The sequence below is a fragment of the Neolamprologus multifasciatus genome, chromosome 11, assembly GCF_963576455.1.
Source record: "Neolamprologus multifasciatus chromosome 11, fNeoMul1.2, whole genome shotgun sequence".
Classification (NCBI taxonomy): Eukaryota; Metazoa; Chordata; class Actinopteri; order Cichliformes; family Cichlidae; genus Neolamprologus; species Neolamprologus multifasciatus.
This window is the reverse complement of record NC_140449.1, coordinates 16,428,755-16,456,209: the sequence shown is the minus strand read 5'-3', so window position 1 is coordinate 16,456,209 and position 27,455 is coordinate 16,428,755. Positions and strand designations below refer to the sequence as shown.

General features: G+C 39.5%; 1 protein-coding gene across 8 annotated transcripts in view; it reads left to right on the top strand.

The window, feature by feature from the left end:
* Positions 1-27,440, top strand: part of LOC146508036 (protein spire homolog 1-like) — a 38,618-nt gene extending 11,178 nt beyond the window's left edge. Inside the window, exons 3-19 of one of the 8 annotated variants that reach the window (XM_085177380.1) lie at positions 3,509-3,742; positions 7,198-7,323; positions 12,668-12,742; positions 12,978-13,142; positions 14,090-14,176; positions 14,714-14,843; positions 15,455-15,496; positions 19,273-19,323; positions 20,303-20,466; positions 20,564-20,657; positions 20,897-21,039; positions 21,634-21,807; positions 22,998-23,135; positions 23,353-23,423; positions 23,551-23,578; positions 23,861-24,162; positions 24,714-27,440. In XM_085177380.1, the coding sequence (XP_085033506.1) occupies positions 3,509-3,742; positions 7,198-7,323; positions 12,668-12,742; positions 12,978-13,142; positions 14,090-14,176; positions 14,714-14,843; positions 15,455-15,496; positions 19,273-19,323; positions 20,303-20,466; positions 20,564-20,657; positions 20,897-21,039; positions 21,634-21,807; positions 22,998-23,135; positions 23,353-23,423; positions 23,551-23,578; positions 23,861-24,162; positions 24,714-24,969 (2,280 nt within the window). In that variant the 3' untranslated portion in view covers positions 24,970-27,440. The remainder of the gene's footprint in view (positions 1-3,508; positions 3,743-7,197; positions 7,324-12,667; positions 12,743-12,977; positions 13,143-14,089; positions 14,177-14,713; positions 14,844-15,454; positions 15,497-19,272; positions 19,324-20,302; positions 20,467-20,563; positions 20,658-20,896; positions 21,040-21,633; positions 21,808-22,997; positions 23,136-23,352; positions 23,424-23,550; positions 23,579-23,860; positions 24,163-24,713) is intronic. The other 7 variants (XM_085177381.1, XM_085177382.1, XM_085177385.1 and 4 more) reach the window with 7 other exon arrangements.
* Positions 27,441-27,455: the final 15 nt, after the last annotated feature.

Below are 27,455 nucleotides of genomic sequence, written 5' to 3'. Positions count from 1 at the left end.
ATTTCAGTCATGACGATTATAACCAAAAGGAGACTGTTGTCTTTATTTGCAGTTATTTATTATTGAATGGTTTAGGTCTTTTTTTGAAATGTTGTTGCTATTTCGCACTCATATGTGGGCCCTATGTTTGAAACCCTTGCCCTAAGAACACCATACCAGGCAAACCCACAATGGCTTTGTAAAATAAAATGACACCAGGTGGACTGTCACTGATCCTAAATTCCACCTGTCGTTGTCAAAAAAAAAAAAAGGATTTCCAGTTCTTGTTTCCTGTTTACTGCCACAGACATGACCTAATTTCTCTGCTCCCTGTAATTAAGACATATAAGTATTTAAAATCCCCACATTGTTCCTACAATCCTCCAAATTTGAAAGGCTTTACTAGGTAATTAGACTATGGCCCTTTGATAAGTGCTTTTGCATATTAGAGAGCAGAGCTCACACATTTCAGCCGTTGTTCAATTTGTAAAGCTGGAACTGGTGTTTGGCCACCCAAAGCCAAATATCTCAAGCTAGTGTGAGTCACTGTCTCTTACAGCTGGTATTCATTGCCACATTCATAGGCATTGTTACCGCCAGCCTCCTCTCCATCTGTGGTCCTTCCTAGCCTTCCTCAGTCAGACACTGTTGTCTTGAGTTTGTTTTTACCTGAACTGGTTATTCACACATACACGTCTAACTAAATTTGCTACATATTAATAAAATGGATTGAATTGTGTCTATTAATATATGGTGCTGAAAATATTAATTGGCTAAGTGGACTGTTAGTTAACTTTATTTTATCTCCAGATAGGAGATGTATATTAACAAAAATGAGTCATATTTCTAACAGAGACACAGATCATAGAAATGTAAGCAACTTTAACAAGTTAAGCTGTGATATACTGGACTCCAGACCGCAGGAAACTTTATGTTAAAACAGTGAACACGTGGCAGCAGAAACCTGGTCATATTTACAGACATACATCAATAATGTACTTAATTAGGACAGAGGCTAAATGTTTCATGATTCATGTAAATATAAGGTTCTGTGCTCGCATCATATCCTGCTAGATGTTTGGTGCTTGTATCTGAGGTCAAGTTTATACAAAGCTGTAGTATTACTCCCCCTGCTTCCTCCTTTCCATCTCATCATTCCGCTTGGTCGCCCGAAAGCCTGGGAACCATTCAGGGAGACTTTAAAGTAGAATGGAGACATGTTTGCTTTAGCCTCACAGTCACAGGGACAGCTCAGGTTTGTCCATTAGTCGCAATTTGCAGTTTATTATTTGTCAAGAATGTGTTAGTCTCCTTTACCTTAAATGATGAGCTCATTTTGAAAGTTTTGTTTTTCAAGTTGCAATTCAAGGAAAAGAGATGCTAGGATTGTAAAATACCGGAATATCTGTTTGCTTTGTAATGCCAATTTTATGCCAAGGATTATTTAGATTATTTGTTATAATTCTCTGTAACCAAACTTCATTGCCTGGTTTTCTTACAGCTTATAAAGATGAGCCTTTTGTTCTTTAAATGAGCACCATTCTGGTCCTGATGCTGGTTTAAACTAAACACCCACTCCAGCAAAATGGAGAATAATATATCTCAATGTGAGTCCCTCAATACTCTTTGCTGTGAAGAAAAAAATGTGATTGAATCCGCTGTAGTCCGTCTTGTTCCATTTAATCTCATTTTGCAGATCAAATGCTGTTTCAGACCTTGACTGAATACTTTAAGGTGTGGCTTTTTATAATGAAGGAGGAGGAGATAAGAAACAGGAGCCTAAAAATCCACAAACTGAACACGTACTGTTAAAACATTATTGAGTAAAACATACTGTGGGGTGACTATGCATTGATAATTGGTTAAATTGGGGTGTGGGGTGTGTTCATCCTGGGTTGAATATGTCTCATCTGTCAGTGGGTGTGGGCCCAGGTGGAGCTCAGACAAAGAGGTCGCATTCATTTCCCCCTGAGAAAACTCAGCCATTACCCACTGATGGGGGGATGTCTCATATGACTCCTCCTTCCATGAGCAATCATTGATTTGCCCTTGATCTTCATGCCTACACACACACACACTTGTTCCTTGTGCCTGACCTTTCTACTGCCCCCTTTGACCTCTCAACATATCATTTCCTGTTTTTTTTTATCTGTTTTTTTCCTCTTTTCCTGTCTCCTGATATTTGACCTCCCCTTATTTCCTCTGATTTCGTCCCATGTCTTTCTTACTGTCTTTTCTCCCAGTGTTTTGCCCCTCTCAGTCTTGTCTAAGTGCTCAGGGCTGCAGAATAATCCTCTCTGTGATTTCTCACTCTTTTATCTTGGCTTTGGCAATGTCTGCTTTATCCACCATGACTCCCCAATTCCAGGAAAACTCAAGCGCACCATCTCCTGACCTACATGCATCAGCCTGTGAAAAAGAAAATAATATATGATTTTTTAAAGTAATTTTCTGTAATTTTTTAAGCTTTCGCTGCTGTTGCCGCTGTTGGTTTGACAAAAGCTATCCACCTAGTAAGAATTTTTTGGCATAGTTACTCTAATGTTTATCCTTTTTGTCAAGTGTGTATTATTGTTGAATGAGGTAAGGTCACAACAGGCTGATTCTTGCTAAATTTGTTCAATATAAATGTGTGTTTATTGCTTGTGTTTACAACCCAAACATGTGATGAAGCCACAGAAAGTAGTATAGTGTCTTAAAAGTGTTTTGATTGGTTTGCATACAGCTGCATAAAGGTTATTGCTCTCTCATTCACAGAAACGTTCATGTAAATGACCAGCTGAAACTGCTCGAATCATTAATTTTACACTAATATACAATTATTGTACATAAAAGGTGTGACTCATTATGACAGAAAAAAGACAATTTATTGTTCTCGCTGACATGGAGTATTTTACAGTCATTTTCAGCCAATAGGGATGGCTGTTGGTACATGGTAAGAGGCAAGCAAGCAGCTAGTTACAGTCTTAGTGACTGATTATATATCATCTGCCTGACAAACATGAGGATACTGCAGGTTAAAATGGGAGGGGCTGAAAAAGTAGCCACACCCTAAATAAAGCCTTTACTGTGTCTTTTTCTTTACATGGGACCAGACTGGGACATGACTGTATGCATATGATATTGATTGTGCATATGATCTTTATGAGGGAGTGTTTGTGTGGTGACAGAGGAAGCTGCCTCTGCAAATAGCCGTGCAGTCAACACATTGCACGTGTTCTGCTCAGGCCTGATACACTAGAGGGGATCATATTAAATAACAAAGGGACAAATCTATATTTGTTTTTATTATGTGACAAATGGTTAACAGTTATAAAGAGTAAATGTATAATAAAGAGTATCATTTTTATTATGAGCACATCTTTATTATCAGATACAACATATTTATAGATGAATTTTATTTTAAATGATCAAGGCATGTTAGATGTACAAATGTTACATTTTATTTATTAATGAAAACAGATGATTCTAATAAACATATAGACATGAGTTAGTAATAGCATATAAACTAGTTGTTTTTGTCTTGCAGGTGCTCGAGTCTCTGGGGATCATGATTTACAAGGCTCTGGACTACGGGCTGAAGGAGAATGAGGAAAGGGAGCTTAGTCCTCCTCTAGAGCAGCTCATTGATCTCATGACTAACATGGCTGAGGCTGAGAGGGAAGCATGCCTTGACGAAGGCTACGAGGCCACAGAGGAAGAGGACGAGGTGGAGGACTCTGATAACGTCTCTGGCATTCGTGGCTACAGAGATATTTTCAATGTAAGCAGCTGGTGGACGCTAATATGTATGTTCAGCCACTGATGGCTGGTGGTTAAAAAGGATACTGCCAAGAGATAAAGTAATTTTAGTTAATAAGTGTTAAGTATGTAAAAGTAATCCCCTCAAAAGCCGAGGCAGTATGCTCTGCATACTGATATACTAACAGTTTCTCTGAGCAGATATCTACTCCTAAAAGGTCATCTCTGCAAGGCACCAAACGGCTAAGAAACACAGGCACACAAGCACTATGTATAGACGTTGGCCAGTTAAGAGAAAGCTGTCTTAAAGTGGGCTGATACTGTAAAAGACATGAGGTAAAACAGCCTTTTCAAATAGTGGACAAAGTGGTCACCCATGAAAACATTAATCCTATAGGGCAGAATGGAGGTGCAGTAGTTAGTGCTGGGTAAGAGCCTGAGGGTCCACCAATCAGCTGTTATTGTTATTGTATCTTTATTTCACACATATACAGTAAAAAACGACATATACAAGTACACATACTTGCATTTACATGTACAAATATGAATATATATGTAAATACACACACGTATGTGCTCAGACAAAACAAAAAAAAGAAAATACATAAAATAAAATAGAGTCTAAATGACATGAAATTACAATTAAGTCTGAAATGAAGTAGGAAGAAGTATAACATACTTATTAGTCACTACCCCGTGCTCAACATTCTATTGAATCCCACTATTTGTTGTTACCCCTAATTCCCATCATCACCACACAATAAACAAGGAATGAAGGACATGTATTAGCTACAGTGATAGATACAATTTAGCATAGTTACAAATACAATGGGTGATCAACTTTATCAGTTTCATATTCTTCCAAAAGCAGTTTTCGAAACATCTTTATGAACTGACTAATGCTTGAACATTGCTGTAGGACCACAGGAAAACTGTTCTACAGTTTTACCCCAAAATTGGTAATACAAAAGGTTTTAACCTTTGCCCGTGCTTTAAGAGTCCTCAGATTTAATTTTCCCCTCAATTCATAGCCCCCCTCTCTGTCAAAAAACATCCTCTGTACATTTCCTGGTAACATATTATGTCTGGCTTTGTACATAATTTTTGCAGTTTTATATTTTACAAGATCCATAAACTTCAAGAAAATAATGTTAGTGTGATCTCTACATCCTGCTTTAGTAATGATCCTGATTGCTTTTTTCTGAATTTTACATAATGGTTGAAGTGAAGTTTTGTATGTATTTCTCCAGATTTCCACACAGTATTCCAAATATGGCAGTATAAATGTACAGTAAAGTACCTGGAGTGATTTGGAAGGCAAAAAATGTTTGGCTACTCAGCTCCGCTGTTTGTTTGTTTTTTTTGTTTTTTTGTTTGTTTTTGCTCATAAGCAGAGAGTGCTTGCTAGCGCTGTCCTTAGACAGTAAACGTGACGAAACTATTGAGGAAAAAACGTGGCGTATATATTGTTTATCATAACTCTGGTTTTACGTGGCCTATCAACACAATTTAAAAACTGGTATATATCACCTTGTTGTTTTGTCTTTAAGTGGTCATGTGATTGTCTTACCACGACTACTTTATTCTTCCTCAGTCAAACAGCAGCACTTTTTTTGCCCCCTTAGCTCCAGGTGTTGTGCTAGACAGTGATCGTGATTACCGCCGCGGGAGTGCGGTAGCGTCCAGATTACTTAGTAGTCAGCTACTTCCGTGCAACTGATATAAGATGTGGTAAGCTGAACACAGCTTCAACCGTCTGTTTGTTGAAAAATAGTAATGGACCGCATTTTCTTGTTAGTGACTGTAACGGCGTTGTAACGATAGGAATAGTAATTAGTTAGATTACTCGTTACTGAAAAAGTAACGCTGTTATTCCCATCACTGTCAGTCACATATAAAATATTTTTTTGATCAAGGATTCCTGCAACAGCTGGGAGAAAACATAATTTAATGATTCCAGTAATGGAAGACGTAGGCGATGTAATTCCTACTTAGAGCAGGTAATCACTCGTTTGCAAGTGAAAATCCATAATTCCAAATCTAAGGAAAGTGAAATAAAATAGTAATCTCTCCAAACAGACATGAGTGGTGTAAGTGTTTGGAACTATACACATTTATAAAACATTTTCTCTACTATGTGTGAAGCTAAAACGGTTCTCCAGTTCTTGAGGAAAACATCATCTACCAAGGTATTCCAGGAACAAATGCAAACAAAGAGGGCAAGTGTTTAGGAAAAAGTCTGTGTGGAAAAATTAAACTATTAAATATTCAACATATTAAACTCAGCAGTGAAAGCAGAGCTCAGGACCACAGTGCACTCGGGCTGCCAGGCTCATCTTTGCTGGGAGGCATGCATCTCTGTTGTCCAATGGAGCAGAGTCACTGTGTCAGTCCTCGCATGCCTGTGCACTGTTTACGTAATAACTATGTACCCAGTCACACACACAAGTGCACACATGCACACCAACACTGCTCTCCAAGGAGATGCATGGGAGCGGTGTGGCAGTCTGGCCTGTGGCTTTCTAGCTGTCAGTTTGAATTGTTGCTTTTTCCCCCTGAGACCATTCACCCCCCGTGCTCCTTGGTTTACCTTTTGTCCTACTGTACTAACCCCCGATGACACTATTTTAGATTAGAGCCATATTTATCCACTCAATGGAACTGTTTTGATTTTGTATTTAAAAAATGAATTTTATGTGCACTTAACTGAACCCATTATTTTCTGTTACTCCCACACTTATTGGCAGGTTAAAGTTTCTAAAATGAGAAAGTTGTCTGGTGTTTTCCATGTTTAGTGAAATCTTTGCAGTCTGGACAAACGGATGCCAAGAGCATGCAGAGCGTTGGCCAAAGGTACCTTCTGTTCCTCTGAGAGAAACAAGGGCATATTTTGTCATCGCTGTGGGTGTGTTTGTGGAGCAGCAGTGTGGCTGACCTCAGGCAGAGCTGTCTTGTGAATTGTGTTCATCAGTCAATAACAGCTGTTTACAAGTGTCTTTTGGTTGGTATTTTGCTTTTATATAATGCCACTGAGATCCATTAGCTAAGTGCTAGCTTGATACGACTATCTATACTTCATTTAAAGCCTAAACGCGTGCTGTTGTTGTAGCCATAAAACCAGCAATCAAAATAGTCAGATTAATTATTGTCATTGTCATGCCAGCTTTTGTTAGATTGCTATACTTTAAATTATCTGATCTAATACAATGCTTTGCAAAATAATAGCTTGTTATTGTCTTAGCACAAAATCAATAAATTAATAAAGTCATAAATGACCTGAAAACCTGATCAGGCTTTCATATAAACAAACAAATCACAAAGAAAATCTTGAAACTTAATGAAGTGAATGTAAGAGCGTGAAATTTAGAAATGAATTGTGTGTCACCGTAAATGTATTGTTGATTGTTGTTTTTGATTTTCTTTCAGTGCAGCTGTGTGAAGTGTGAACTGAAAATCCTTTTGCTTCCTCTGTTTTAGCTGTGCACAGCTCATCTACCTAGTGTGTCAGATGCACCCAGTCATTACCAGGCAGTGTGCCGAGCCCTGTACACAGAAACCAGAGAGCTGCGCACTTTCTTGGAGAAGATCAAGAGTGCCAAAGAGGTAGGGTCCTATGATAAAACAGATCAGGCATAACATTATGGCTATCTGCCTAATATTGTGTGAGTCCTTTTGCTGTCAAAACAGCCCTGACCCATCGAGTTTTGCTGTGGTATCTGCACCAAGATGTTAGCAACAGATTCTTTAACTCCTGCAAGTTGCAAGGTGGGACTTGTTTGTCCAGCACATCCCACACATGCTCAATTGGATTGAGATTTTGGAATTTGGAGGCCAAGATTTCAAATATCTCAACATCTCAAACGTGTGGTTGTGTTCCTCAAACCATTTCTGAACCATTACTGCTTTGTGTTAGGGCACATTATCCTGCTGAGAGAGGCCACAGCCATAAGGGAGTATTGTATTGTAAGCATCACACTTCCTCTGCCGGCTTCCTTTCTTCCCATTGGTGCCAGGTGTTCCCCAGGTTAGCCACAGCCATGCACCCGGACAGCCATGTGATGCAAAAGAAAACGTGATTCATCTAGCCAAACCACCTTCTTTGATTGCTCCGTGGTCCAGTTCTGATGCTCTCGCGCCCATTGTTGATGCTTTTGCTGGTGTACAGGGGTCAGCATGGGCACCCTGGCTGTTCTGCAGCTATGCAGCCTCATACACAACCAACTGTGATGAACTGTGTATTCTGACACCTTTCTATCAGAATGGATGACATTTTTTGGCAATTTGAGCTACAGTAACTCTGTTGGATCAGAACACATTGGCAAGCCCTGTCTCCCCACGTGAATCACACTGCCGCCAATGACCCTGTTGCTGGTTCACCGCTTGGACCACTTTTGGTAGATGCTGACCACTGCAGACTGGGAACACCCCACAAAGAGCTGCAGTTTTGGAGATGTTCTGACTCAGTGGTCTGTGAGGAAGAGATGATCAGCATTATTTACTTCACCTGTCAGCGCTCATAATGTTATGCTTGATCAGTATATGTTTTGATATTGCTAACACACATAGGATTTACAGTATTATAGTAAAAAGCTATGTTTACATTAATTGCAGCCAAAAATACTTAGTGTAGTATTACTTAATCAAAGAGTTCTCAAATATCTTGCAAGGATACCTTCATAATTGACTTAGCTGGATCTGTTACAGCCTAATTTGATGATGGACTGGCTCACAGATTTCTTCATGCTCGGAAGCTAGCTGTCTGCCTAAGATGACTGATGTCATGACAAATTGTGCTGTGTCCAAATTAAACAAGAATTTCCATCAGCCAAAAGTCAGAAAGGCAATAAAAGACAAAACGGAGGAAAATCTGCATAACTTAAAATTTTAATGATGGATAATAACGTTATGACTCACAGCTAATTATTCAGCTGACCTCTTGGCTAGCCCTGAGAACAACTAACTAACTATTGACAGAGAAGACAATTTTTATGTAACGACCATAAATCTTATCTTAAGTACCAAAGATTCTTATAAACCACCTGAATGGTTTTTAGTTATATCACCATCACTAGGCTGGACTGTAGCTTACAATACACATGAATGTGACTCACAAAGACATGAAGACAGTATGTGTGTGAAAGCCCTGTTTACTGTGTGACAGCGCAGAAGGCAGTCAGCTGATGCAGAAAGGCATCTGTGGAAATGGCTGGGGAAAGAGCGAATGAATGAATATACATGCGTGCTCAACCTACATTACTCACACTGTGATATAACCACAAATGATTCTGACTCACAGCTTTAAAAATGAAGATTTTATTGTCTTCATTTTATTGGCCGCTCATTAATTCTAATATACATGAATACATAGAATAGAGGAATGGGAACAGAAATAAAACTACTGATTTCCTTATACAAGAACAAGCTATGAGGTTACAAAATAGCAACACATTTATGGTGACGGTGATGATTAAGAGTAAAACACTTGCAGTAGCAATTCTGATATAAACTGGTAAGGCAAGGGTGCTGTGTGCGGGTGACATGCCATGTACTGACACCCTCCCAGCTGACAGGTTGAAGTGAGCCACCATGAAAAAAATAGTGACATGTTTGTCGTGCATGTCAGACATAGATGACTAAATCTGCAGACATGCTGACTCTCAGTCTTCCAAGAGCGCTGAGTTCAGGTTCTCATAGCTAGCCTTCAGCCTGGCATGATCATGAAAACAGTCCTATTGTAGTGGCTGGAAGGTTTGCACCATAATATTTTAACAAGTTGTTCTCATACCACCGAGGATTAATTCTCTCCACAGCATTTTGTTGGTGTAATGCCTGTTGTAGGCAGGGATCCTGGCAGGTGATTTCTAATAATGTTCCCTAGAGATCGGTGATTAGCAGGTTTGCACAGACACAATGCAGATCTTTCTAAATCTTTCTAAAGAAAAGTCTTTGAGAGCAAATGTAATGCCAGTTGACAACGTGATTCTTTTACCAAAGATGTCTTAGTGACTCATTTTTTTATTTCAAGTCATGTCTCGTTGCTCTGTTTTTATTTTATTTTTCTACCCAGCCATTAAGATCACAGGCAGGAGTCATTGTGGACTTTGTTTTCCTTGGGAGCATTTTGGAGCTCAGCTGTGGGTTGGAACAGTTTCCTTAAGGAGCTGTGTGTATGTGTTTGTACGTCTCACCTCAGGGTTCCTTCCTGCTATGCACTACTGCTGCTGCCCTTTCACTGCGTGTAATGCATCTGAATGAATACAGGGGAGGATTAGGTCAGTTACGCAACTCTTAGGAAAGGAGAGTTTTATTGCAGAGTGGAACAGGCTAAGACAGAAACTTACATTTGAGGAAAGTTGGGGGTTGCAGTAATTGTAAACTGAAGTCGTTACCATCGCTGTGTTTGTCATTTGTACTCAGTTTTTTTTAAGTGCCAAACGAACTAGAGTCCATTGTATAGTTTTGCAATGGTTCTTGTACCACATAAAATGTTGTACCATTTATACTATAATAGAAACAGCACTCATGTGTGGAACCTATAATGCTAATGCTAACGAATGACCTTTCCATCAGCCTCAGCTCTACTTTTTGTTTTGTGCTAATTAACAAGTTTAGTAATGCTAACACATATTTAAAATAGTTAACACTATGAATATTATACCTGGTAAACATCACCTTAGCATTGTCATTGTGACCACCTATGCCATTCTTCTCATGCAATGTCAAAAGACCTTAGCATGCTAAAGTGCTAAAGCAAGATGGTAAACATAACATGCTAAACATCAAAACGTCACCACAAATAAATTTAAAAAGTTAACACGGTAAACAGATTTTATTAACAGTTATTTACCATAAGTATGATTAACAATTCCAGTAGCAGTTATATTTTCAAACCCCATATATGTGTGAGAGGCACTAGCAAGTGAAAATCGGCAAGCCACTTCAAGGTACACTCCTGTCTAATAGCCATTATACTGTTTTTTGCTAAGACATTCCTTACTAGTGTCCTTTCTTTGAGGCAAGAAAAATAGAATAGGATAGCCAACTGTGCAGGAATACAATCTAGACTATTCAGCAAATGCAACAGAAGAAGTCAATAAGGGGCAGATTTAATAATGTGTTGCATTAAAAAAAAATACTCTCAGTACTTACAAAGAGAGCACAGTGACAAGTTTGCATGTAAAAGCTGGGAACTCACAGATTTTTGTGCTGAACCTGTTGCAAATGTTTTTTCAGAATTTTCTTTCTTAAGGCAAAAATGATGGATACATTTGCAGTATGCACTTTACTGTTTATTGCTCAAATTTTCTAGCACCAAAACAAAAGCATGTCTTATTTTGTTTGTGCTTGATGGTGAAATTAACTGTGATTAAGTAAAAATTATGCTATTTTATCTACTTTTGCATGTTAAAGAAATTAGGCCCTAAGAATTAATATTAAGCTGATATAAGAAGCAGCAGCATAAAATGAGCGGCATCTGCCATTTCCCCTAATGACATATAGATTCATCCCTATTTAATCTAAACACATCAATCAGCGTTTAGTCCGTGTACAGACTCGTATACCTGCTACCTAACTGTAGACTCTCAGTAATTATTCTGTAAAGAACCAAATGTCTCTAAATTCCTTTCAAACCCATTGTCCTGTTTGTGTGTTTTGGTGTTCTTTGTTAAACACATTTCAAAAAGTCCATCTTCATCCAACCACTGCTACCAGACATCGCTGCCAAATAAAGCCCCTTTATCTTTCCACAGAGATGCCTCCTGCAGCTGAACAGCAGCTGAATTAGTGGTGATTCACAGACAACTTGTGCTCCTATTTGCTCAGGGTTACGTGCTTCTTGTCAGCTGAGAATAGAGAGAAAATTAATGAATAATATTAACAGAAGGCAGAATTACTAAGGTTTTACATGCAGTTGGCAAATGCCCTGAATATTTTATTTTGTGGCCCCTTTAGCAGCAAAAAGGTTTCATTCACATTGTGGATTACTTTTCATGATTTAATTAATGCAGAACACGTGGAAGAAGCTGCTCAAGTGGAATGGAAAATATGTTGCTTTGATCTGATCTGGAGTTTTGCTGTCCATCCAAATGAGATAATGGTGTTTTACAGCGGTTGAACTAAGCTGTTGTTATGCTCTTCACTGGCTAGATTATCAGTGCTTTATTTTGATGGGCTGTCATAAAGCATCAGGGACCATCTTGTTATCTTTTGACTGGAGTACTGTATGCACTGTAGACATATTGACTTGTGATGCACCAAAAAGCCTTTTGCGAGTGATGTTATAAGTCAGTCAACACAGCTGTGCCCCCGTAGGATGATGGTGAATTCTAATTTCCCCTGTGACCTGAGGTTTTAACTCGGCAGTCAGCTGGGCAAACTCCCATGATTGTCTTACCAAACTTTCCCCTCCGGTGACATGATCAGGACAGCCTCACTGCAAAGATTAACCAGAGGAAACACATTTTCAGTCTGTCTACTGCTTTTTACAAGCTTGTTATGGTCTCATCCTGTTAATATAAAAGTTAAAGGGGAACATTAAAGGGGACTTGCTTCCATACTTCATACTTCTTGTCATAATGTCTGAAATTATTAAATTATAATGTCTTAAATTATTATTTTTTCCAATAATAATACTAATAAAGATATGCATTGAGCTTACAGTTCTTACAGCTTGAGTTTCTGCAAAACTTTCCAGTAAGAAAACTATGATTTTACAGAGGGGGATCTTTAAAAGTCTGGAACTAATAGTGAGTGTTTGAAGCCAGAGACTAACATCAGGAGCTGGATAACAGGCAGCATGAGAGAAATAAAGATTTGTGTAGCTGTGAATTCAAAGCTATTTCAGTGAAGCCACTTAACAGCTTACTTATAGGAACTGGATGAAGTCCATGTCTTGTTATTTACCAAACCAGCACTTTTTATATTTGATCTCTTTCTTTTTCACCAGAACCTCCGTAAGATGGAGGAGGAGTCATCAGAGGAGCCTGGCCGAGACCTGAACGAGTTACAGAATGCTGACTGGGTATGCAATGTTCAACCTTTGACTGTAGCCTCAAATGTTCACGTGAAGATATCTCCATGAATTCATATATCACGGTAAACACACAGTAATCAAAGAATTTCTCAGGAACCATGCTGAGATTGAGATGGCCACTGCACATGATGATGGCGCCCTGTTTCCCTGTTCTGTGTGCAAGCAGAGGCTAGCCTCTCTTTTCTACACTGGGTTCCTCTTTCACTACTTCTTCTCCTCTCAGGCTCGATTCTGGGTTCAAGTGATGAGGGACCTGCGTGAAGGAGTCAAGCTGAAGAAGGTGCAGGAGCGTCAGTACAACCCTCTGCCTATTGAGTACCAGCTCACTCCCTATGAGATGCTCATGGATGACATCAGGTCCAAACGCTACAAACTGCGTAAAGTCATGGTCAGTGTCAAAACATGTGTTGCAGCTTTGAAAATATTACTCAAATGCTGCACTCAGTGCTGCACTGTTGTTTTGATCCAGCAGGAAAAAGCTTGCGTCATGAAAATCATAAGGTTGCATTGATTATTATTGGATACAGTATAACTGTGCCTTTCACTAATGTGATGAAATGATGACTGCATACACTCAGAAAATGTTACATGCTATGTTACACTTAATGGCATCTAGTCAATGGAAATTTCACTTGATTGTTTTAGATTCTTTTTATACCAAACATATTTTCCTTAATGATTTAAATAAATAAACCTTTGATTTTATATATTTCAGCTGCATTTTACTCAAACATTATGGCTTCATGTTTATGAGGGCAAAGAATCACTTTTTTAGTGTACTATTGAGTTTTGTTTTTAGTCTTAGGCTTCAGTGTGATACCTGAAATTGTTGTGTAAGTCCACATCTAGAAAACACACCACCACAGTTCAAATCATTTCATGAAATGCTCCAGAAAACGGTACCAGATGACGGGTTGCTTTGGTGTAAACGTAGCCATATGCATGACTTTACTCTTCCATTTGGCAATATTCATTATTATTGCTTTTATATTAGAACCATTATTGAATATTACTAGTTCTTTGACTGTCAGATGACCCAAGCATGATTTAACTTCTTGGGCTCTGAGAACGACGCTGGAAAATTTGACAGCCTTGATGATAATTAAAAATAATCATCAATCACAGCCTTATGTGTGTGGTCTTGGGTTTGGTTGTCTTGCAACAGAAAATTTAAAAATGTCCATATATACTTTTTTGATATTGTGTTTTTTATTATTTGAGTTTGGATTATTTAATTTTTCTATCCATCATGTTCTCCATCTAGTAAATGACCTCCTAAAAGAAGCAGCGTTTGTCTGAGCTAATATAAGCAGACCAATTGTTCCTTTGCTTCAGGTCAATGGAGACATCCCACCAAGATTAAAGAAAAGTGCTCATGAAGTCATCCTGGAGTTCATCAGGTCCAGGCCCCCTCTCAATCCTGTGAGTACTGACAAATCTGATTGATTTAAACATTAAAACTGAGATTAAACCAATAATCCCTCTACACATTTGCAAATTAGTAAACACAAATAAGGATTTTTAACAAAGACATTTCCTGCTTCTAACCTGGTGTTATTTGTGGGAAACACTGTGACTCTCATGTCAGGAGATGGTTTATAGGTTGATTTGCTGTTGCTAAAGCCAAAATCATCCCGATGATTAGACTTGACTATTTCCACTACATGTGATCGACTGTAAATCCAGACTCTGTAAAGCACACGGGTGTTAACGTCTCACTGCAGCCTGAATTCTGAGAAATAATGGATTCTGTGCTGATATCAATCTTGCAGCAGGATTAGCAGGCTGCTTTTTCAGCAGTGCTCTCATCTCTCAGCAATCAGGTGAACAATCATTCAAAGTAGACCCGAAGAGGCGAAGAGAAGCAGGCCTGCGGGCTACAACCCTGTACATTTGTGTCAGTGTTGGTATGCTCCCTTTTTCACTCCGTGCCACCCATCATCATCCCACACTACTTAGGTGTCAGCTCGGAAGCTGAAGCCACAGACTCAGCCTCCTCCCACGCTGCACGAGCGGATCCTGGAGGAGATCAAAGCAGAACGGAAACTTCGCCCGGTCTCTCCTGACGAGGTCCGCAGAGGAAGGCTGGGTAAGGAGGCGTCCCGCTTCATTGTCCCTGCTCTTGGTATTTTTTAGTCCTGTTGGTGCACACTCACGTGCACACTCCCATACACATGCAACCATACTTCGCTCTAAAATTTTAAGACGTTTTAAGCTGAAGTATGGATCTGATGCCTGCACCTCAGAATCACATAAGAAGTGTGCACTAGCTTCATTACTGTTTCTGTTCTTTTATATGTTCCTACTTTGTGCCTATGCTCTGTGCTATTGTAACTGCTGCTGCCTAACCGTTCATATTTGTGTTGCAACTAATGCCTATTATTGTTTTTTGGCTTATATTGTTTGCAACAGAGTATAAGTCGTATGCCGCAATAATGCTAAGTGTCTGCAACTTCTATTAACACACTGAACCCAGTACTGTGTTGTCTGCAGTGTCTCCCCATTGGCTGACTTATTCAAAAATCCTCTTATCGCTCGTCATGAAAGCAATGAAACCTTTGGGATCTGAAATAAGACAATAAGCATGCCATTTCAATTCTTTTCTCACTAAATACCAACTTCTTGTATATACAGTAGTAAGTCTTGACTTGATGTGCCTCTATCACAAACAATAACTGTCCATGGCGTTTCTCGTTGCAGTAATTCGGCCACTTAGCATGTCTTTCAGTTTTGACGCGTCAGGTAAAGTCTCCCTCGCTGCTTACCTGGCTTTTCATCACTTTCTGTTCCCCGCTTTGTTGTGGCTGCTCATCTGTTCTGTCAGCACGAACAAACACACAGACACAGATACACACTTTTAGTGCATCAATCTGCATATTGTACACACATTTCATGTTGTGCTTCATCGTTTGGTGATTGCCTCTTTTGGAGGTGAAACATGGACCCGTGGGACACTGGTCAGGCATGCTGAACTACATCCACAGGCCATGCTTTAAACTTGTAAAGCGGTGCATGGTGTGTTTTACATGCTATTATGTATGCTAGTATAAGCAACATTAACCTTAAAACCAGGGAAATCAAATGAACGTTCAGACCATTTTTTTGCACGTTGAAATCTGAGGCAAAGCTTGAACATGAAAATCTCGAAAACCTTTAAAGATAAAAACCTGAACCTGTCTGAGTATTGGCTAGTTAAAATACAAGGAAAACAAACAATCTGTCCTGTAAAGTCTCATATTTTAGCACACACTGATTCATTTCACATTGCAAAAGACAATTAGTGACAATGTCAGAATGTTATGTTGTTATATTTCTCAAATATTAAAAAAAAAAAAAAAGGTCTTCATGTTCAAACTTTGCCTTAGATTTCAGTGTGCAAAACAAAAGAAAATTAAAAAAAATAATAGAAAATATATGAACAGATCATTTGAAAGAAATCTTGAAAAGTATTTGATGTGACTTTATCCTACAGACCAACAAAAAACGAGCTTATGTTCAAAACTCACTGCCTTTCATTTGTCATAAAAGGAATCTTTACTTTGTATAATATATGTCTTCGATTGGAAGAGATTACATTGCCTCACAGCCAGACTGAGATATTTAAAGTGTTTAGAGGTGCTAAAAACGAGAAGAATTTTATTCACAATTTCGCTGTTTTGTTTTTTTTGCATGTAGCGTTCTGAAGGAAGGATGGTAAAATTACATCACTGCTTTCTATACAAACAACATCTTCTTCTTTTTTTAAAAAAAATACTGTTGGTTGTTAAAATGATTGCAGCCTTGAGAAAACAGTTTATTCTAGTCAGTCTTCATGTTAAAGGAAACTCCTGTACCTCCTGAAAAATATCCCTGCTGTTGCTTCTTGGGAAAAGTGTCACCTTTTCCAAGCACTTAGTCTCTTAAAGGTTCCTCTATAATGTGAAACTTCAGTAGAAGTGAGCTGCCAGCTATCTAATCAAGGGTTGGCAAGGAACAGCCAAAAGCATACGTGACACCTCAACGTCTCCAAGAATCTAGAGTCTTTCGTGTGCAGCAGTGACTTTGCAGAATCGAGCCAGTGCGCAGGTGGACCGGTGCGCAGCCTCATGCTTTGCACAGCATAGTAAAATATATAGTCTAAGATAACGAGCTACAGGCTACAAGCAGTGGAACATGCCCAGGGTTCAAATTTGGACATTTAGTGTTGTGATTGCGATGAGGGAACAGTGCTCAGGTGGCCAATTTAGAATAAACCTGTGCTCCACTTTCTCTCCTACTGAAGCCAGTGTCTCTCAAAACAGCTCCCTCATTTGTGTTGTCTGTTGACCTGTGTGTAAAACCTTCCCTGTATAATCACTCATTCCCATATGATGTGACCATATTGATAACTCTGTACTTTGTGGGGATTTTACATTCCCGCTGACAAATTAATGAGTATGGCTAAGGGGAAATAGATTTCATGAGATTAAATGCTGCGATCACAAGTCTCAGTGAGGTATCATGTCCCTGCGCGCAGCGTTGGGCCTTTGTGATAGCTTATTGTTTTAAAGGCAACGTGAGCAGGCGGTGCTGCTTGGTTCTAATTAAATTGTCATTGAAATGTGACATTAAGTATTTTGTTTTAGTTGTGCATTAGTTGAGAAGGTTGATGCCACTCTCTCTGTGCTTTTGTTTAATGCTAGAGTCAGCAGGTGATTAGATTAGCAACAAGGGTGTGACTTGGGTAATTTGATTGGCTCCCTGGGGTCCCCTACAAAAAATTGAAAGGAAAATGTCAAATTAATCGATTCGTAATGGGAGTGATGTTTCAAATTACATAACGCTAGAATAAAAATGTAAGACAAACGTTATATTATACATAAATACATATTTAGGTCTAAAAACACTTAATAACAAAATTGTATAACATTACCCTAATTTTTGCTTTAATATCATAGTAATAGTAGTATCATAGTAATACACTGTTTGCATGTTGTTACTGTAGTGTTACTACAATTTTGTAGAAAAGTATATAAGTGGTGATTTTGCGACCTAACAGCAATACTGTCACCACAATAATCAGCTTGTAATGGTACAACTTTGTAAAAAAAAAACTATATGCTACTGTGCAAAAGTCTTGAGCCACTCTTTGTTTCTTTATATTTTGCTTTTAAAGAGCCAGACTTTCTTGTATCTTTTAAGTGGTCTTGAGCAGTAGTTCTTCAAACTTTCTGAAGTTTTTCTTAAGCCTCTTAACAAGGATCTGTGAATCATTCAAGTATAAAAAGTGTTTGCAATATAACTTTAAAGACTTTAAAGACTAAGATTAGAGGTAAGCCTGAAAATGCAAATGAACAGTGTCTGAAAGGTCACATCCTTAAGAAACAGGGGGGAAATCCAGCAAAGATCTGACACAGAGGGTAGCTGTTAAGAAACCATTCTTAAAGAAGGGAAACTGGGAGAAATGGCAGGTAGGTTTGCCAAATTATACAAGGAGTGGACTTAAAATCAGTAGAAATAAGTCTGATGAATGAAACTTGAAAATCTGACATTTTCAGGAGGAGGCACGTAAAACCGCGAGTGTTCATAGTCATCTGTAAAACACGGTGGAGGCTCTGTCATGGTTTTGTGCTGCATTCCAGACAGTGGTTTTTAAAATCTTGTTAAAACTGATGGAATAACAAAGAAAAACACCGCTAATTTTTGATCCACCATCCAATACCAGCGAGAAAGTGGCTGACAGCATGACAATGATCCCAAACAAACCAAACTCTGAAATCAGAACTCTTGCATGGTATGCAATGCAATGTTGACCTGAGCTTATCATCATTATTCAAGTGTTTGTTCTATTTACTGCAAAACTACACAGCAGATGTGCTGCCCCTCCCCGAGCCTGGTTCTGCTGGAGGTCTCTTCCTGTTAAAAGGAAGGTCTTTTACCCCTCTATCGCTGAGTGTCTGCTTGTAGGGGACCAGACGATCACTGGAGTTCTCTTTCTCTGGAGCGTATCCCATCTACCATAGAGCGAGAGCTGGGCTACACCCTGGTCATGTCGTTGATCTGAAGCACGGCTAAGATGCTTAAACATTAGACATAAAAAAATCAAATGAAACCTCAACTGAACTGAAAGCTGTGGTCTTTATGCTGAACTAAGCTGACCCATCTTGAATTGGCTAGGCAACATGAGAGTGATACTAAACTTCTTCTTCTAACCCACACAAAGACAGATAATATGTTAAAAACCATGTCTATTTTAAATCCTTTTATAGACAAAATAAAAACATTTAATATCAGATTTTGCATTAAATACTTTAGAATCAAAATGACTCCTTTGTAGGGTCGGTATTTTAACATTGAGCAGTATACGTTTCATGATGTAATGCAGACAAGAGACCCATTTCCCTGTAGCTGCACACATACACAAAGTATCCCAAATTATTCTGTCAAACACGAATCTGTTTACTACTTCAGTCACTCCATTTTATTTGGATATAAACTGCAGGTGTACTGAGTGGTGAATTTACTTGTAGCCATCCTATTAAAGGAGGTCTCCCTTTTAGGTTTCGGCAAAACTCGCAGTATGCCGCAGGATTTATTCCGTACTGGAATAGGTAACGTATGAGCAATGCTGTGGTTTGGAAGACCATGTTTGCATTTTAACCTAATGGTCTTGTCTGTTTTGTCTCCCCCCTGCCCGCCAGCTTTAAACTAATATCTCCTCTTTTTGAATATGTGAATGCTGAGACTTGGGTGAAACAAAGAAAGGGTTTAGAATGATGGCTGAATAGAGAAAAACTGGTGATGTAGGTTCTTAGGAATCTTTGGTCATAAAAAGACTGGGCAGCAGGAACAGAGCTCGTGTTGAGACGATGAGCTCATGTGGATGCTTTTCCCACAAACAAGAGGCTGAAGGGAGAAAGGAGAGTTTCAGGGTTCCCACCAATCCTATCAGCTGTGTTCTTTATCTGTCTCTTGCAGCACTCGCTTGTCTGCTTTTCCCATGCTCCCTGCCTCCAAACCCTCTCATCAGGTTGTCTTTTTGTTTTACCCAGAAATTAGTCAGAATCAGGCAGCTTGGTATTGTAGGTGGTTGATTTTAATGTTGTCTTTTCTACTTGTAGACTTTAGCCAGTAAAGAGTGTCTGTTTAGTAAATTGGGAAATTTGGTTTCAAGGACTTAGCTTTCCCTAAAAACGTTCCCTGGGGGTTGATATGAGAGAGAAGCTTTTTTTTTTTTAGGAGTCCACAGTTTAAATATTTCATGAAGAAGGCATCCATGCTCTGCGTGTAACACCGCCCTGCTCCTATGCTTCCCCTTAGGAAAAACTTAACCTTCATCAACCTCTTTAACCTTTCGGAAACTCTCAAAACTCAGTCCTCTGTAACATCATTCATTGCATCCTTTCACCTCACCACCCACTGAAACCCAATACAACTTGAAAGCTCTGTTTACCCATATAACAAATGGGATAGTAAAAGAAAGATGCAAAGTATAACCTGTTTGGATGCAAAGAATCAAGAGAGGATGTGTTTTGGGTTTCGTTTCAACTGCTGTGCCTGAATGACACTCTCCTGTGTGGCTCTATGCAGATGAGTTCAGCCCACGTATGGGCAGGAGGACATCCAGCTCTCTGTCTCTCACCAACGGATCTGGATCACCCAGAGTCGAACCCTCTGGATCTCAGTCAGTTCCTCAGAGAAAGAGGCTCCTGAAGGCTCCCAGCCTCGCTGAACTGGACAGCTCTGACTCTGAAGTGCGTTTCTGTGTATTTGAATTTTATTTTTCCTAGATGCATTTACGTTGTGCAGAAAAAGTGATGACTGATGTGCATGTGTATTCTGTGCATTCAGGATGAGATTGTTGGACACAAATCAGCGAGCAGCTCCAGCGTGGCGACATCTCTGATGGATGACACTTCCCCAGAATCTGTGCTGGGGAAGAAAAGTGAGTCAGGAAGCCTTTCGACGCCCCCTGCCTCCTTAACTAAGCTATCTGCTGGCAGTGATCGATGGCTTTTAATCTTGCAGCCTTGCCAGTCATGTTGCCCAAAGTCTTTTCATTTTGAAAGATTATTTATAATCAGTAGGTCTTGAGCCAAAGATTAACCAATCAATTGCTTCTTTGCAGTTAAACTTACTCTTTTTTTCTCTCTCTCTCTCTTACGTTCTATCTATGAACACCAGCTCCACCCATGTTCCTGCCCATCTCCTCTACACCTCAACCAGAGAGGCGTAAGACCCCCCAGAGAAGACACTCTATTGAGAAGGAAACACCCACTAATGTCCGACCGTTTCAGCCGCCCTCCAAGCAGAGCTCCAAGTCCCTGGTGAGTCAGAGCTTCGTGTATCATTTAAAAATAAACATTTGGAAATAGGATTCAGTTCAATTCAATTCAGTTTTATTTATATAGCGCCAAATAACAACAACAGTCATCTCAAGGCGCTTTATGTTATAAGTTAAATACACTACAGGGGCAGCCAACTGTCACAACTGATTGGGGGGTTAGGGGAGAAAGACAAGACAAAAGACACACTTTGGAAGAGAGTCAGAACTGGACCAGATTGAAATCAAAAAAATCAAATCTCCTAATGCATTAGTTTCAAAGGATATTCCTTCGATTGCTGTTTTGACTTGTTCCACTGGCTGTCAGTGTCCAGTGTGGTCAAATAACTTAATAATCAAAAGAAGCAGAGGGAGAACGAGATAAGTATGTAGAGCATCAAGATCTGTAGGGAAATGAGGAAGGATTGAAACTAAACACACATGCTGTCATCTCTCTTCTGTTTGCCCCTTTCTCAGGATTTCTTCCCTCCTCCTTCTTTTACCAGAACCATTGAGTCCCTGTATCTCTGTTAAATTGCAGGCTTTCTGTTCTTCCTCCCTCCCACACGCACACACACCTCCACCTTCTCTTGCTCAGGTTGGAATCGAAATCTCGCATCACTCCTGGATTCCCTTCCTTCTCCACCCTTCTCCCTCCACTCTGTGCCCTTTGTGGAGCTCCAACCCTATCGAGGTGTTTGTGTTGGGGTTGGTGAAGACACTTTTTGCTCTGTGCAGGAAGGTTTACATCCTTCGAAGAGACTCGGCCGAGGTTTGCCCGTCTCCCATCAGTCTGTCCCGTCATAATAATCGTAGCTGCTCATCCTCCTAATTCTTCACTAGATATCATTCACCTAGAGCAGGCTGAGGACATTGCTTTGGATATCTAACACAGTGGCTCAAGCGTATAGCAACATAGAACTAACAAAGAACTGTCAGAGCGTTTACAGGAAGTAACAGGAAAGACGAACATAGGATCAAAGATCTCTTTTTTTCATGTTTCTGAACACTAAAAAGTGAATTTGAAGTTTCCTCTCCTCCTCGTTTCTGGTAACAGAGAGTAATGGGAAGAACCACGGTGTGTTAACTTGTACTTCAGCAGTCAATCAAGGATTCATAATGTACGACTGTTACAAAGGCCCTGAGGATGCCCTGAGTAGCAGACAAACACACCTTGTGGCTACAAACATATACAGCCTCCCCTTACAATAAAACCACAGTCATCTAGGATGTTCCCTTATTTAATATTGCTCTCTTTGTTCCTTGAGTTCCACGTAGACATGGTCAACACCACATTAGGTGCTCCTCCTATGGGCTAAGAACAGGAAACTGAGGGCCCAGTTCACACTGGCTCACCAAGATTGCACAATAGAAGAACAGGTTGGAAAAACGGCGCATGGTCTGATGAGTTTCTGTTTCTGCTGCCACATTCAGATGCTAGGGTCACAATGTCTGTATAAATACTTAAGCCTAAGTGGTGTAATGGTTTGGGGGATATTTTCTTGGCACACATTTCGCCCCTTAGGACCAACTGAGCATTGTTTTAATGCCACAGCCTGCCTGAGTATTGTTGCTGACCATGTCCATCCCTTATGACCACAGTGTATCATGTTCTGATGGCTGCTTCCAGCTGGATAACAAATATAAAAAGAAATTCTCTTTTTTTAGCCAGTTCTTGAAGACAATCAGTGCACGCTTTGTGAACACTATTTCTCGGCACTGCTGCAGGAAAAAAGTGTTCACTGTTTTTCCCACATCATGATTCTCCTCTGAGCTGCCTTTTCTTTCACTGAACAATGAGGATATTTTTATGACCCAATTGTAGCCCGGACCCACTCTCAGTGCTCTTAAAGGTGCAGGAGAGTTGTGCATGTGTGTGCTGAATGAAAAACACTGAGTCCTGTGTTTTGAGTCTGCTGGGTCCACTCACTGCTGTGCGTATAATTCTTGTTGTTGCTGCAGGAGGAGTTTTGTTTTCCTGTGGAGTGTCTGTCTCTGACGGTGGAGGAGGTGATGCACATCAGACAGGTGCTGGTGAAGGCAGAGCTGGAGAAGTTCCAGCAGTACAAAGACATCTACAATGCCATGAAGAAGGGGAAGGTAATGCATTTTTTTTATTGCCTAGGTTAATTCTATTATAAAGAAGTAATCTCTCTTTAATAAGCAGGGGTTACTTACTCTTTCTAAATGAGCACAGTTAAATTATAACACCATAAGTGGGTTAGGGAAACAGTATAACTTTTATCCTGAGAAAAATGTTTTTTTGGTTCCAAATACCTTCTTTATATTTACTGCGATCTCTATATTTCTGTTGCAGCTTTGCTTCTGTTGTCGAGCCAAAAGGTTTTCCTTCTTCACCTGGTCCTACACCTGCCAGTTCTGCAAAAAGTAAACAATTTCAGATGATTATCTTCATCTTTTTCATTAATACTCTTCTGTTTATAATTATTTAAGGATCTATGGCTGCTTTCGTTTATTCCTTCTCCTGTAATTTCTGTCAATCGTCTCTTTGCAGGCCTGTGTGCGCACAGTGCTGCAAAAAGGTAAGGCACGTGGGATAAATAAGTCCTCTTCTGCAGTATCACATCTTCCTTTATCTTTGTGCTGGTGACAATAAAGTGGACCTCTTTAAAATAAATAAGTAAATAGTGTAACATATTTCCTAATGTGGCAAATGGTGGTCACTGATCTTTGGCTAATTACTTCCCAATCAACCAAATTCAAACTGACGACACTCTTCTCTCTTGTTTTGCATCATTACTGTGCTTCCATACGCATTGTGAGGAAGTTTTATCTCTTTCATACATGCCTTCCATCTCTGACAGATGCGGCTGCCATCCAAACCTTATTCCAGCTTGCCCATCTACTCCATTGGCTCCACCAACACTCTCCCAAGGGAGAGAATAAGTGCCATGGCTTCTGTAGGACAAGGACTGTCAGTGGCTGGAGCCCCAGGTCCATCTAAACCAGGAGGGGCTGCTGCATCCCCCGCTTTGAAAGAACCTGCAAAAGGAGCATCTAAAGGTCCCAGAAAAGCTCCTGGGGCAGCGACAACAGCAGCAGCTGCTAAAACTGACAAGTCCTCCAGTAACCCACAGCGCCACAGCATCCAGAAGACTATGTCTAAGTAAGAGCTATGAACAACACTATTCAAACTAGAAATAGCAGTGCAACAATCAAAAGGAGGAGATCATACATCTCGTGTTCGTCATCACAAACTGCAATACTGAAAACATAAACACACAATGCAAAGTAAAGGCCTTATTCATTGTAGCTACTACTGCTTGGTACAGCGTGTCCTCTTCAGTCAGAAGATTTGTTGGGTGTTGCTGACATCTAGTGGATAAAATTGCAACTACCACATCAGCAACTGCTTGGCTGATTGTCAAAATTTACCAAATCATTCAGCGTCCTTATCACAAAAGCAGCAAGAAAATCATGAAGTTTGGATTTAATTTACCTGTATTATCATGCATGACTAAACTTTTCAGGATGAGTTGTTTCATGTGTTTTTTGTTTTTAAACACATTTAATTGATAACCCATGGATTAGGTTAGCTATGAATGCAAATTTTAGATCATTTGAAACCAAAGCTAATTCACATTGTTAATATATCAAAACAATGTTGTGTTTTGCTTCCGTTCAAGCTGAGCTCCTCTGCTGTTTCTGTCTCCGTAGGTTTTCGAAGCACGGCTCTTTAAAGTCTCACGAAGAACTGGAGCTTCCCCCAGAGCTGACGGAGGACTGGGCTACCATGGAGGTTTGTGTGGACTGCAAGAAGTTCATCTGTGACATAATCGCCTCCAGCAAACACAGTCTGTCACTGGCCACCAAGAGGGCTCGCTTAAAACGCAAGACACAGTCATTCTACATGTCCTCCCCTAAAGGAAGGGAGGAGTACCATCCCTCTGAACGAACAATCAATGAAATCTGAAACTCTGTATCTCTCCTTCTGGCTGCTTCCAGCTCCAATGGCACAACACTGGATATGATCTTACTGTATTAGTGGACGTGAGTCGGAGAAAGCTGCCTGAATGGCTGTAAGAACCTTAGTGGTGGATAGTGAGGTTTCTGGCTGCTGTGTCCCGATCGTGATCAGCTTCTCTAGACAATACTGTAGATCTGCCAGTCTTTTTTTGTGTTTTTTTTAAATAATATCATTAATATATCAGAAATACCTTTAATGTGTGGACACAGGCATTTCACTCAACAGAGACAAAGTGCAAAGGGGACTGACTTCCTTCCTCCATGATGGTGCCACGGTCTGTTCCACCTAAACTCGCGTTCACATAAAAAGCACAAAACAGAAAAGCGATCGTATTGTAAACTAAGAGTGACGGTCATCAAAAAGAAGATCAAACTGTACATTTTGTATGGGCTATAATTTAGTTTTTTACATGTATGTACAGTAAATAATTACTCGATAAAATGTCACCCTCTGTTTTCAGTTCAGACTTTTGCTGATGATGCTCAGGGAGACTCTCACTCCTCTCTGCTATTGACAGCGCTCTTGAAACCATGCTTCCTTGAGGAATTCAACATAAATCACCCGTTTTATTTTCCTCCAAAGGTTGCTACACAAAGAGAAATATCACCTGCTTTTATGTTGACTATAGTGCCAAATAATAACTCCTTAAATAAATATGTCACCTGATGAAGTTATTGATTTATGCAGTGGTCTTGCTAATGGAGGAAGACCACCTCAATCGCTCCAGTCTCTGTTAAAATGAAATATTCATGTGTAATTAGACAATGATCAAAGTTCTTTAAAACACTCCTGCCATGCTTTTTCTTTTGCCATCTAAATATTGTTGTAATATATTAAACATTGCCACGCTTCAAATACTGATACCAGCCTATGTCTAAATAATCTCTCGGAGTCAAAAGCTCATGCAAACGTTGTGTTTGTGAGGGGCAGCCAATCAGAATAAAGTTGATCTGGCTCCATCAAGGCCCAGTATATGATAAACAAGGATTTTAACAAAAATATAGAGATTAAAATAAGCCCAAAATGCCCTCTGAAAAACAAAGAAAATCATTTATCAGTGTTTAATGCTAATAAAAATTATAAATGTACTTAATCAGATCTGTGCAGGCGGTTTAGATCAGGGATAAGTTATTTAGTTTTGCCTTTCTCAGAAATATCTTATCAAAGGTGCTTTAGGGGGAAAAAAGGTCAAAACACAGCTGTGGCTATGTTATTGAGATTTCTAGTCCCTACCATTATTTGGTAAATGCCTTTTAAAATCTTTTAAACTGCACACCACTTGGTATGCACAGATATCTCTAAGGTGCTTTTTTTCTGTTAATTTGTGTGGTATAAATAAAGCTGATTTGAACTTTTTCAAAAGACAAGTTATAACATTAATTAATTCTCCAATCAGTCTAAAATTATGATCTCACCAAAATCTATCCGAGTTTACTTTTGTGATGAACCAGTTTTGATCAGTTGTGAAGTTATCCTTGCACCCTGACGAGCTTCTATAGGCAAAAATCTCCAACTATCATTAAATCCCGACTTGGAAATGGAAGCATATGAATGACATCACCTGTTTCTAGGCAGAAGCAAAAGCACAAGCAAAGTATTTTTGATTAAAGGGAATCAAAACATCTAACAAATGTTGAGTTCACCTGCAATCCCCTCACTCCTACTCAGAGGCTGATTGAGGAAAAACACAATTTTAGGACTGTAACAAAAATAATAATAATAATAATTTCAGACATTACTATGACCCAGATGGTTCAGATTTGCCTTTAAGTATTTTACCTGAAATATGTGCATTACAGCATCTTTTCAAAACATACCTTAAACTGATGCAACGCTCTTGCTTTCCCATGAATCACGTTAATGATTTGTTTCTGTATGTTTGCAAAGATGAATCATAATACATAAAATAACAGCACGCTGCCCAGCTTTCAGTCACTCAGAGTTAATGTTAATACAATGCCTTTATGATTTATTTTTTGTCATTCACAGTCTCACTGGCAGAGAGATATAACTTCCTCACAGCCTGGATGTTTATTTTACACTTCATCACATTCCATGTCTTTTCATATTTTGCCTTAAAAGATGCCTTTTGTTATCGCTCTCATCTGTTGAACAGTCCTCTGCTGTTACTGTACATACATCGTTTCAAAGGGTTTGTTCTAACTTCAGGTGTGTTGCCTCAAAGATGACAGTGCTGACAATGAGACTGCTGTAGAGCTGAGAGGGAAATTGTCCATCTGTGGAGAACAGGAGGGCTGCGAAGTCTTCAGAAGAAACCTCTCAGTGTGACAGACAGCATCATGCATGTACTACAGTGTAGCTTGTACCTTCAGTCTGTATTACCTTCAAGCTGTAACTCCCTGCAGAGAGTGCAACAAATGACAAGTATAAACAATAAACTGTAATGCAATAGCTGACCACAGCCTCATCAT